Genomic DNA, 12940 nt, shown 5'->3' on the forward strand with positions numbered 1-12940 from the left:
ACCTGGTGTACTATCCTACTAATCTAGTTTTAAACACTACAGCTGAGAGCAGAAGGGTCTGCAAAGCTAATTGGAGCCTGTCACCACAGATTTCTGCATAAGCAGCCTTTTGGACATTAATTAAACTGCTAGTTACAAGTTAATGCATAGATTAATTAGGATAGCTATCAGTTCTTGTGTGCTCCCTTGGCCTGTAACACCTGTCTTTTCAAACACTTTTGTTTAAACACCAAACAATTTGTAAAACCAGAAACTGTCTTAAAAATATGCTGCAGTATTTTTCGAGTCTCCAGCACTACATTCAAGAACATGCTTGGCTCATGTGGCTCATTTTCCCTCTTTTCCTTTTGAAAATGGATTAACAGAGTGTCAGAAGGCTGCAGGTAACTCGTGACTGCTCCAACACACATGTGAAAAGCCAGAGTCTCAGTTCAGGTAAATCAGCAGTAAATTCCCCAGAGTAAGTATCAGCTACTCTGGGATCTGTTCATCAGTCCAAGAAACCTGCATGCTCCCACCAAATTTTGTTTTTAATGATATTTGTGCTTTGGGAATGTTTTACAATGGGATCCATCAGAGCTGTTCTTTTTGCAGTCACACAATGAAAATGAGGAGCTCTGAAAAAAACAGAATAAAACAGGGTAAACTCTGCAAAGACCATCAATGAAGACAGGCTATAAACTTGTCAAAGTGGACTCAGCTGCCACCACGTGTCAGTTCCTGCTCCTCTGCTTCCTCCCAACCCTGAGAAATGAAGCTGCAAAGCCACAGCAGGGAAAACATTCATCCACACATGAAATGCATTAGAGAGTGGGATAATAACAATAATACAACTGAAAGAAATATTATTTTCAGAAGTTACTGCTGATTTAAGTTTGTTTCTTTTTTGGGCATTCAGCTGGGGATATTTTAAACAGCCAAGATCTCAGGGAGTGCTGGACACCCAAATATAAAAATGACACCCTGGAAAAGACCTCAAATTAATCATCTAACAATAGCTAAAGGATTCATTTAATGGTTGTTTTTGTTGGTTTTTTTTTTTTTTCATACATACCACTACTATTAATATTCTTCTTGACCCAGTCAAAAAAAAACATTGGTGTATTCTCCTGGGTAGTTCTTCCTTCCACATGCCAAGCCCCAGCCAGTGATTCCATGGAGAGTGTAAAACCCGAGTTGTCTCCTGAAGGACAAGCTAATGGGCCTCCACAATCACCCCGTGAAAAATGCCAATCACTTGTTTTTAAAATTTTTAAAGTTTAATAAAAACAAGAAAATGGTTATAAAAATAGCAATATAATTAGAGTAATAATAATTTGGACAATTTGGATTAGGACAATATGAGACAATAGAAACAAAGAGTTAGGGACAGGCCAGGTACCTTTTTCTGGGCAAAATAAGCCCAGAAAAGGGACCCACATTAACAGAGGATTAACCCTTAACAGCAACAGCCTGCTGCATATTCATACACCTCATGCATGATGCATAAATTCCATTCAAACACAGGATTCTGTCTGGGCAGTGTCAGCTTCTGAATCCTGATGGCATCTTCAGGGCTGAGCAAAGCAGGAAGAAGTTCATTTCTTCTGATAAGGGAGCAATAAATTCTTTTTTCTTAAAGATTCAGGTGTCCTGTGGCTGCTATCTCAGTGCGAGTCCTCTCTTTAAAAAAATGTATCTTGCACAGAATAGTTTCTATTTTAACATTTTGTTATAACCTAAAACTATATTTAACACACTACTTAAGATAATCAATACAGCATAACTGTCTAACATAACATCTATAATATTCATTTTAATATTTGCAAAAAGCCAGTCATAAAATACATATTTTTTACAACCCTGCACAAGGACAAAGGAACCTTGTCCTGAGCCACCATCACTCCTGCTGTTTTTAAAATCTCAGTTCAGCAAGGAGAGATCCCAGCTGCTAACGTGCTTGGGGTTTTCCATTTTTAAAAGACAAAGAAAGGTACAACCTTTGTTGAAGGGAAGTAACTCTTTTTGCAATATGGGTAATTAATATTTGACTGCTAAGGAGTCTTTCACTGTAAATCACCACAGCCTGTTTGCAAGAAAACAGTTTCGGGAGGTTTTACGCTTCCCTTTCTGGAACTCACCTGGCCCAGGGGTAACTTGGTCCTTGCCTTCCTGCAGAGGGAATCCTGCACAGATCATGCCCAGGGTCACTTTCCTGGGAAGGTTTATGTAATATGTCAGGCCCCAGGATGGGGACTTCCAGCTGCTGCAGTTTTTTCCCCTTTTCTCTGTCTTGAGTTAAAAGCCATCATCCAGTAGAGGCATGAATTAGTGGTTCCAGAAGGAAGCTTTACCCCTCTCCTTGTCAAATGGTCTCAATCTAAATTACCTGATTTCTCTCCTCCCACCCATATATCTATTTTGCAATAGATACAGCTGTGCTGTCCATTAGCCTGTACAAATGTGTTCTTTGGTTGCTGACATAGTTACAAAAGAAAAAAAAAATTCCTGGAAGCAAAAAATATCAATAATATTAACTTTTAGACAAAGTACCTGGAAAATTGTATCCGGAGTGGGAAACATACGTAAAATGAAATCTAACGTTCTACGGCAGATAGAGAAGGAATTCATGTTTCTTGAGAGAAACACAAGAAAATAAGAATCACATCCTCATATGTGTGTATTTATAAATACACACCTTTATATTACAAAGTAGTTTAAAATAATGCAGTATTAAAGACCAGCTCTAAATTTCCCCTGCAGTATATGAGAAGTAATTGCCTTGAGCTACAGGTTGAAAAATAAAGAAATTCAGTACTTTTTTTAATGAACTGAAAGCAGGATTAACATGCCATATCACTCCAACATCTGTTGTTCAAGCAGAAAAATATTTCTAGTGTAAGTGGGTTTCACTTTTTTCCCCTTATGGTTTTCTTCATTTCAGATTTCTTTCTCCCTCCTTTTTCGCCCTGTTGGTTTTTCCTGGAAAGTTTTTTTTGTTGTTGTTGTTGTTGTCTAGATCGGGATATGTGCCGCCATTTATTTCTGTTGAACAAATCTAAAATTTGAATGGACAGCCTGGCAACTGAGTATTTCCCTCCAAAGCCCATATTTCTGCTAGAGGATCTTCATAAAACTGAGCTAGAGAGTGAAAACTTTTTAACATGTCTGTTCTCCAAAAGCTAACATATAGACAAAAGGACTGTTCCAGCACAGAATGTGGTATTTAAAACACAGCCACAACATGCCCAAGCAGCAAAGACTGCATACCTGCTTCAGGTGACCCCACCCTGTGACCACACACATCCTCGAGGGCTCCAGCACCTCCTCCCTGGATGGGGGTGAATTCCAATTCACACAGGGGGTGAATTCCAAGAGCTCAGCCAGTTGCAGCAGGGCTGCAGTGTCAGAGTTAAAGTTTGAGTGTATAAAATTCTGCTTGATGGACCTTTTCTAGGAAACCAAAGACATTGACATTTTCTGAAAGACTTGGGAGTGTGAGGCTTTAAGTAACTTTGGTTTTATAAATTTCCAAGATGCCTTAAGAAGGGAACACATTTAAAAGCAGCTCCAGAAACCACCAGCTTTCTGATATTAACAAGTCAAGATTTTGCATCTGTGACATGGAACAGGGAACATGCAGAAAATTCTATCCAGCAAGGGTAGGAGGAGAGCCTTGGAAAAAACATTTATCCAGTGCGAGCCAAGTGGCAACTTGTGCCCTAATCTTTCTGTCTTGGTGACAGTGACCAGTGAGCACAGAGACAATGCACCTCTCATTCACATCCTCTGGAATTCTGAGCTCTGGAACTCAGTGAAGGCACAGATCTGTGCTGACAGGCACACAAAAGCTGTTGTGTAAATGCAGATTAGGATCAGGCTGCTGGATTGCTTCATCACGGGGGATTTGGGAATCGCATTTACATTAAAAACTATTTTGAAAAAGCGAGCAGCTGTGACAGCCCATCCTTGGGCAAGGACTGCTCCTCCACAGATGTGCTCATCTGCAGTTTGCACACTGGGCTGCAAATTGTAAAGTGTGCAAAGGCCACGAGGAGGGCACAGCTTCTTCACCTCCAGTTTTCCTCCTGAAGAGGAACCTGTGCTGATTTGAAGGCATTCCACAAGCATCCTCTGAAACAGAAAGCACTGATGTTCCAAGGAGTCTTTAGAGGTTGGGTTAACACTGGGAGAAGTAAAGAACATTCCAGTTAAGGGCAACACCACAGTGTTTCAAGCTGCCTTTTTTACTAAATCTTCCAATTTCTCTCATTTAATAGGATCCAAATGTTTAGACCACCACGAGGAGATGATCCTAGCAAAAACAGAGCTTCACCAAGATGAAAGCTAGCATTTACCTTCAGAAGTTTTAGCCTCAAACCTACAATGAACAGGGACTCATCCAGTTTTCTATAGACTACTAGAGGGGGAAAGGGCAGCTCTAAAATGCTGATTGTTATTTTCAATTACTCTGTAGTCTTTGCAATTGTTTTCACCAAGGGAAGTAGGTATAAACTGACATAAAAGCTGAAATGTTATTGAATAGCTGTACATCACTTAGCAATCTGAGGGAAACAAGAAAAATTAGGTTCTGCTAAAGTCAAAGCATGTAAATGTCACTGTGCATATTTTTATTTCCTCAAAATATCTTCCTAAAAAAGTCTGGCCCAACTGCAACCATTAGGTATTTTGAGAATTTATAGTCCAAAAGGTACTCTCTATTCCCATGAAGGAAGCATAACTGAGGTTGTCTTACCTGTTATAACCTTTATTTCTTCTTTAGTAACATTCATATTTTCAAAATCTTAGTCTTTAGTTGAATTCAAAATATTTGAATCTAGCAAATGAGGGTGGTCAGTGTGTTAGCAGGATGTCTTGAGTAATATTTGTATTATAGAATAACTTTTATTTCCTTATTTATTTTTGTAGAAGAAGCAGATTTCTCTTGTAGGGATGTGTGCTATTACAGCATTAAAGTGCTATTTAAAATGTGCCACAAACACAACTTCCAGCTTTTAGCCAGATTCATTGTTTGTCTTCACCATTCATTAGGTCTTTGTTTAATACCTGAAGAGGTTCACAATCCTTTTTTTTTCACTGAAATAATTTGTTAGATGAGAATCTCCTAGAGCAAAATAATTCTGAATATCCAGTCCACTGAAGAGGCCTTTGTGCTGCCCCAAGGAGGCATTTTCCCAAGTTTCTATTTAGTTTTCTGTTCCCTGTTAGATGAACAAAGGAGACTGTAGCTCTGAATCCTGCAAAGGTCTCTGTCTCATCAGGGTGGAAGACAACCAGCATCACAGTGGAGGAAGCTTGGAGCACATGCTGGTAGGGCAAATCCACAAGACTCAACTAAAAATGAGGAAGCAAAGGCTCACTAAATAATTAACAGGTGCTTTTTAACCCTTCTCTCTTTCAACAGTGGGTGCACAATTTTTTCTGTGTATTCCAGACAGGAAGGTAAAAAGCAACCATGACCAAGAGATAGGCAGGCTGAGGCTGAAGGGCTGACCTGTTCCTGGCAGCCTGTTCAGAAGTTTCCTCATCAGAACAAGGAGTCTCTGGCATCATTTCACAACAGTCTGTTCCAGCACCCACAAACTTCCTTACAAATGAAACACCCCAGCTATCTGATTTTCCCTAATCTGAGCACCAGCTTCAAGCAAGTGCTGAGAACAGTTTTTTGGGATAGGATTTCCTCTCATTCACTATAAGCCAAGTGGGAAAAAATTTTAAAATTACATGAATAATGCTCTGGAGTGATGAACAGACTCTGAAAAGAAGATGTCTTGGGTGCTTTATGTGTGATCATTCCTATAGACCCAAATTACTGTGCTATGTATTTTCTTCACTGGAACCAATTCAGAACTGCATTTCACACAGAATTTAAACACTCAATTGTTCACTTCAATGTGGCTTTGCCTCTCTAAGCTGAGAAGAATTAGCAATACCTGCAAGCATTTTTCAAGGTACTGAAACTAGTACCATAATATTACCTCAGACTCTACAAGCAAGTTTACCTTGGTCAACAGGGCTAGTGAAAGTCATAAAATAAATAGAACATCCCCAAAATAAAAAATCAAAAGTCAAACCAATTTTCTCTTCTTTTCCCACATCTTCATACACAGTCATGGCATCATAGGACCAATCTTCACTCTCTTCTACTTCAAAAGGCTGGTATGTAAGCTTTAAATTTAAAAATGAAAGAGTGAACCTTGTTTTGAAAGTCATATGGAAAAAATTCAAAGATGTGCAGGGTCTTTAGGATTGTGAGTGATTCCTGCAAGGTTCGGACATTCAGACCTCTCACAGGTGATACATAAATATTAAATTTTCTAGAAGAATCTGTCATGATGAAATTTAACCCAGGAAATCCTATTTTACCTTAACCTAAAGGACAAATCCAAACTTATCTGGGGTGGATAGTGATTCCTCTTTACTGCATCCAGCAGCATCATTCATGCTCATGTTGCTTGATCTTGCACATTATTTGGCTTAAACTTACCAGGAAGAATATCTGGTGTAAGAGCTTTGTAGGTAATGGAAAATCTAGTTCCATAATCCTCATCATTAGGAACAAATTTCAGCCTGATGCTATTGAAGCCAATCAAAAGAGGTAATGCAAGATCTCCTCCACAGAATTTCCCTGAAACATAACATTAGAGAATAATCACTGTTCAAAGCCTTCAGTTACTTGAGAAAACTTGCATGTACCATTTTTAATACTTAGCTATCAAATTTTAGGATTAAAGAGAAGTTTCCTATTCATCCTTCTACTTTCCTTATTAATCTGTTAACCCAGATAGATTCACACTATTAAAAATTGAAAATCATTGACACCAGAAATGTGATGCAGTTTCCTACCAGGCACTTTCCAGCCTCTTCTGCTCCCACACTCTTTTTCTTTTATTTCAGATCCTACATCTCAATGATAAAGCAAGTGAAACAATCAGCCACCACCTCACTGGGTGCCCTTGCTGTTGGAATAAGGAGTGCTCTGACAGGTTATAGAGCTCAAAGGTCTTTTCCAGCCTGGATGACTGCTTCAAAAAACAAGGGGACAAAAACTCACCCACAAGTCTGTCATCCTTTGAACAGACTGATAAAGAATCATAGTCACAGAAAAAGGGGGAGAAACAAAGCCATGTGTAATTCCCTTCTGGAATTACAAATAGAGTCCATACACACAATCTGGAATAAGAAATCAGTTCCCATTCATAAAAATGCAACCAAAACCTACACTTGCATGGGGAATATTCTCTGGGGGAAGACACTGTTTTTTCTGCTTACTGATGGTTTTGATAGAACTGTTCAGGCCTTCCAGGAAAATGTAATTCCCCTTCATTACTGCAGTGTTTTCCATCCTGAACACTACAAAACGCTGTGAGTTAAATCATAATGGAAGGAATTAGGTTTGACACATATGCAATCAGCTGTTCCACAAAAATCTCACACCTGGAGGATATTGTGAGACAGGGTTGCTGAGTTGCACTTTGTTTCTGCTGGCAGACTGATGCTGTGTTTTCTCCTTTCACTCTTTTATTTGGAATTCTGGTAAATCAGCTTTAAACCCCATCATCTGGGAGCAAGAATAAAGCCCTGCCAATGGACTCTCATTTCTTTTGTAAATGGCAGTGCTTATTTCTTACCTTAAAGAAACTCTTGGCAACATGAAGATTTCAGTAGAAATAATTTTCAGCGAGGAAAAATGGATACCCCAGAGCATAACAAAAGTGTTCATGGCAGCCCATGTGAAATAATGCCCTTGGTTATGTTACAGCAGGAGACTTTTGCAACAGTTCAATGTGCTGTAAAAAATTACTTTAATAAAGGAAGCAGAAGCTTTCCTCTTTGGTCAAGTGTCAGCAGAAACTCAACACCACAAAAATCATCTCCTCTTGCCCTTCCTTCTCCTTGCAAGGTAACCCAGTGAGAGCAGCATTTATCAACAACTCTGTAAACACAAACAAATTTAAGGAGTCAAGTACTTATTAGATTATTGCACCTGCAGCATCCTGGGAAGACCAACAAAAGCTGGCAAAAATGTTTTCAAAAAGGTTTCTTCCTTTATGAATTCCAGCTATTTTGGGGCGGGCTTTTTATGCTTTAACACAAATAAAAGATATTGGGGGAAAGTAATGTACTCTCCTGTGCAGCTGTTCACTTTCAGATCTAATGAAGGAGGGATAGGGAAGGGGGAGGAAAAAGAAGAATAAATTACTGCAGTTTCATATTCACAATTTACTTTTGTCCATGTGAAATGGCACTGAGGCAACACCCAGTGCTACAATAAATAAATAATCCCAGCCCTACAATAAACTAGGGCTTGGAATCAAAACAAATTTGCAAGTTCAGGGAATGCTGACATTGAAATAAACATTTCTGGAGTAGCCACTACCAGAAGGAACCATGCTTTGACAGGCCACCACTCAGTCTGAGCAGCACTTTTTCAGAAGCTAAACCCTTTTCATTTTTCTCTGACATTATGGGGGTTCCTTCTTTGAATCATCAATTGAAGATGGCTTCTAATAGGAAATTTTATTTTTCTCCTCCCATTTGCTTCTCTTCCCATTGACTAAACCTCGTAAATAACCCTCCCTCAGTTTTTCAATTCTCTGTTTAAGTTTTAACACAGTCTTCAAATCCCTTTGAGGAAATTAGCCCAAATTAGAAGAAAATGTCAATTCAGTTTCTCATAACTCTAAGTAAAGCTCACCCCTGCCATTTATATCTCCAGCTCCATGACTTTGGCAGTGGTGTCGGATGGTCACACACTGTTACTCACCACAGAGGGAATTCATGGCCTTTTGGGAAAAGCAAACAAAAGCACTTCTGAGCATGACTTGTCCCCATGTTGTTGTCAGATGAGTGATCCAACATGTTTTAGTTGAGAAAAATGGCAAGTGGCTTCAAAGAAGTGCATATGAATCTCTGATATTTTCAACTGGTGAATTTCCACTTAAAAAAAAAGTTCCAATAAACATGCTAACTGGCTAGCTGCATAAAAGGATCATTCTTAAAAAAAAAAAAAAAAAAAAAAAAAAGTCCAAGTAGGAGGTAAAGTGCATTTACAGTGCTCTCAATTTGGTTTTGACAGCTGCCTGTCAGTAACACTCCAAGGGACTGTGAAATGCTGCAGTGCTTTGACAGGAAATCATGTAAGTGCTGTATCCTGAGAAAAGATAAAATTAAATAAAATGCTCCAAGAGAGAGGATTTGCCACAAGCATTACTGCGGGGACTGCATTACCAGCACAGCAGCATGCTGAGGTCTGGGAACATTCCCAGGGATCCTCTGTTGTAATGTTTGTTCTTCTCATTCCCTCTCCAGCTGCAGGCACATCCCATCCCCAGGAGATGACACCAGCAAGGCTCCAGCCCCCAGGCTTGCCTTGACACAAAAGGGGTCTCCCTAGAAAACAAGCCCAGCAAAATCCCAGGAGCCAGCCCTTGTACGGCTGAGGAAGCCTTAAAGAGCTTGTTGGGGTCTCTTTTGTGCCTTACTGAGAACCTGCAACACTGGGGACAGTGGGTTTTAAAAGACACACTCATTTTTGGGGTGTTCAGTCAGGATTGTCAAGAAGGGGAGAGACAGAATAATTTCCTCATGGGTTCATCTCTGATGTGCTTGAGCATGTAAAAAAGGAGTGAGGAACAATCACTTAATCTTTATCCCACTTTTTTTCCTTCCTGTAATCCAGTTCTTTCCAACATTAATTAATTTATCAAGTGTTCTTAAGTTAGAAAGCCCTAAGCATTATTGCACTGGGGTACATTGCAAAATTGCTCTCAGGAACCTGTCCTACAACCCATACAATAATTAAAAAGGAATCATGTCATTAAGTGCGTTGCCCCATAGGGGACTTTTGAAAGAATTCCTACATCCAAACCTCCCAGTTTAGAGTGAATTTGTTTACTTTGTTTACAGTGCCAGCTGTGGTTCTGTGGATCCTGCACAAGGGGGGAGTTTTCCTCTGCAGCTCCAGGGCTGCTGGAGATGGGCCTGGGCTCTCTCTGGCCATGCAGGGCAGCAGAAAGCTGCTCCTCTGGGAATGCAGTGGGCAAAGGCTGCTGGGGTGTCCCAAAGCTCAGACTGGATCCAGGTAGGAATGTCCCAAACCTCAGACTGTATCCAGGCAGGAATGTCCCAAAGCTCAGATTGGATCCAGGTAGGAATGTCCCAAACCTCAGATTGTATCCAGGCAGGAATGTCCCAAAGCTCAGATTGGATCCAGGTAGGAATGCTTGGCTCCTCCCCTGGGTGGAGCAGCTCCCCATGGGATGGTGGAATTGGATCAGCCATGCAGGGACACTCAGTGGCCATGGACAGCAGAGATCTCCTGGAGGGAGGGTTGGCTGTGGAAGAGATAAAGAAAAAACTTCCCCATGAACAGCAGAGAACTGCCCCACCTCGGACAGGTGGGAATAGAATACACACCCCTGTTTCCAGCCTAACACACCAAATTTAATAGAGCATGGTTCTTCCACACGCCGTCACTGAAGTCTTTGCTGTAAAATACTGAAACCTCTCTGGAACTTTTTTTTTTTTGAGGCAAAATGGATTTACCACGGCATGCTTTGCTAGCAACTTACCCAGGCAGATCTACACATGGAAATAGAGCTCACATGGAGTGAATATCAGTTGCTATTTACCCCAACAATTTCTACAGCTTTTTGAGGAGGCAAAACTTTATACTTCCTGCAAACTTTATACTTAGCCAATATTACAGACCTGAGAAACGCACAAGTTTATAATGTTGTTGGCAGCATGCTCAGTGTTTTATTTTTTGGCCAAAGGCTTCCCAATAACTACCCCCCCAATCCGCTATCAGTGACCACCACAACAATCATTTATGTATTTATGCAATTCTAGTTTTTCATTTTTCCCCTGCCAGTCAAAGGATAACAAACCCCAGCTTTTATTCTGAATATGCAGTTTTATAAGAATTGAATATAAACCCTGTCCTAGAAACTTTGAATTGCAGTTGCTTTGGTTTTTTTTTCTGGCATAGATGCAGAAATTATTGAGTGGAGTTTTCCTACTAGTCCTGAGGTAATCTCCATTTCTGCCACTTCTGAAACCCATATGACCAACATGATTCCAGCACTAATCAAAAACTTTTTAAAGCTGCTTTTCTTCTGGGATTCATTTGTATTTTACAGGGACAAAACAAACCCTCCAGACCCCTAAACCAGTTCCATGTACAGCAGAGCTCTGAGCTCACCCACCATAACAGGAGGGCATAAAAACAAGAATAAACAATCCCTCTGGTTATGAGTGATGATACACGAGCCACTGATGTGGAATAGAAGATGGAGAAACAATGGGCAGATGGAAAAACAATCCAAATTGTATACTTTCTCACAAAACTCCTAAGTTTACAGTTCAGTCACAAGAAACAATCAAAGTGCTCATTGGAATAGGCAGTTGCAGGTTTCTCTATTTATCCTTCTTTCTTGGTTTCTTTGTCAATGACCTTGGTAGGAAATTCTTTTGGAGTAAACATGAATCCTCTTATCAAACTTCTCTCTGGCTCACAGCAGTCACTGTAAAACCTCCTCCACAATTCCCCTTTTTTTTGTATTTTAGCCACAAACACAACTGCAAAGGACTTTGCAGGGCCCTTGCCAAAATCCAAGCAGACAGGGGAGACACAAAACGATGAAGACAACCAGCAGCAAAATTACCAACCCAGCTTCCAACAGACCACAGGCCAAGGTCAAATCCACCACAGCACCACTGATCTCCTTTGCTCTGAATCCCAATGCAGAGCTGGCTCTGTGTCCCAAAGCTTTGTAGCGAGAAAAACAAAGCCATGGAATCACTAACTGTCCCAAACTGTTTTAGCAGGCAGAGCCTGTTCCTGCTGACCCCAAAATGATGGCATTAATCAATGTTAGTCGGCCTGGGCTGCCCCTGCTTTTGCTGTGCACTGGGAGAATGAAATGCTCGTAAACCAAAGTGTGCTCAGTGCTGTAGAAATCAGTAGAAAAAACCAAAATTTAAATGGGATTGGTTTTTTGGGGTTTGGCTTTTTTTTTTTTTTTGTGCTTTGGTTTTTTTAAATACAATGAGCTGTGCTTTCGAGGGTCACATCCTAACAGTTTGCTAGGTCACTGCAGGAAAACTGGAAAATCTCTAAGCTCAATAAAATTCATGGTGTCATATTCTAAACAAGATATAATGTCTTGAAATATGAAACTTCGTAAATCTTATAATTCATGTACTATTCTTCTGGATCCAATTGTTCTTAACTGAAAACAGATTAGTTTTAACATGAAATTAATGCATTTATATTTGGATAGTTGAGCAGGAATTTTGATTTTCCAACAAACTTATTTTTCAGCAGTTTTAATCTATTATAATTCCAATTACTCCAAGTTTGCTGTAACAACAACAACAAAAAAATCAAATCTAATTCTCAAGGTAAGACCATTATTGCCTGCCTTTTCCCCAAAAGCTTATGAAAGATCCTGAATGGCACCAGCAAAACACTCACCTCAGTTTTATTATGCTTTAAAAGCCACCATCTACCCTCACATTGAGGGAGGGGAGCTTGGCATTCACCTTTTTTAATCAGAACCTTCATGTTACTTCAAAGACCAATAAGTTGAAAAGCTGAGGGAATTAGGGATTCTCAGTTCTTAAAATCACAACATTAAGTACCTCTGCAATTCCCAGCCATGTTTTTTCTCTCTCCCTCTGTGCAAATAAAGTCACATATCAAAGCCAAACCATGCTACACCTTCACTTGGGATTCGTGGGTTTGGGATTCATGTACTTTTTTTGGACCATCAGAGATCACTGATAAATATACCTGACTAGCAAAAGACAAACTACAAGATTTCAGTTCAGTATTCCCACGTGAATCCTAGTTAATCTGGTCTTCTAGTTTAGGATTATAGCTAGTTTGGGGTAAAAACTGCAAAAAAAGACCTACAAACAAAAAGTTTGCAAT

General features: G+C 39.9%; 1 protein-coding gene across 1 annotated transcript; it reads right to left on the reverse strand.

Annotated features, from left to right (window-relative positions):
* Positions 1-594: 594 nt before the first annotated feature.
* LOC132074220 (ovochymase-2-like) lies at positions 595-12571 on the reverse strand. Its single transcript, XM_059473853.1, is given in 20 exon segments — positions 595-617; positions 1055-1092; positions 1094-1175; positions 1178-1218; positions 2132-2224; positions 2226-2271; positions 3264-3432; positions 3904-4008; positions 4010-4113; positions 4736-4818; positions 5204-5304; positions 5306-5334; positions 6075-6168; positions 6456-6628; positions 7055-7173; positions 7273-7363; positions 7458-7510; positions 9232-9328; positions 9331-9393; positions 12550-12571. Coding segments are annotated over 20 exon segments (1626 nt in total).
* Between the last annotated feature and the right edge of the window lie 369 nt (positions 12572-12940).

Source organism: Ammospiza nelsoni, chromosome 6 (assembly GCF_027579445.1).
Source record: "Ammospiza nelsoni isolate bAmmNel1 chromosome 6, bAmmNel1.pri, whole genome shotgun sequence".
NCBI lineage: Eukaryota > Metazoa > Chordata > Aves > Passeriformes > Passerellidae > Ammospiza > Ammospiza nelsoni.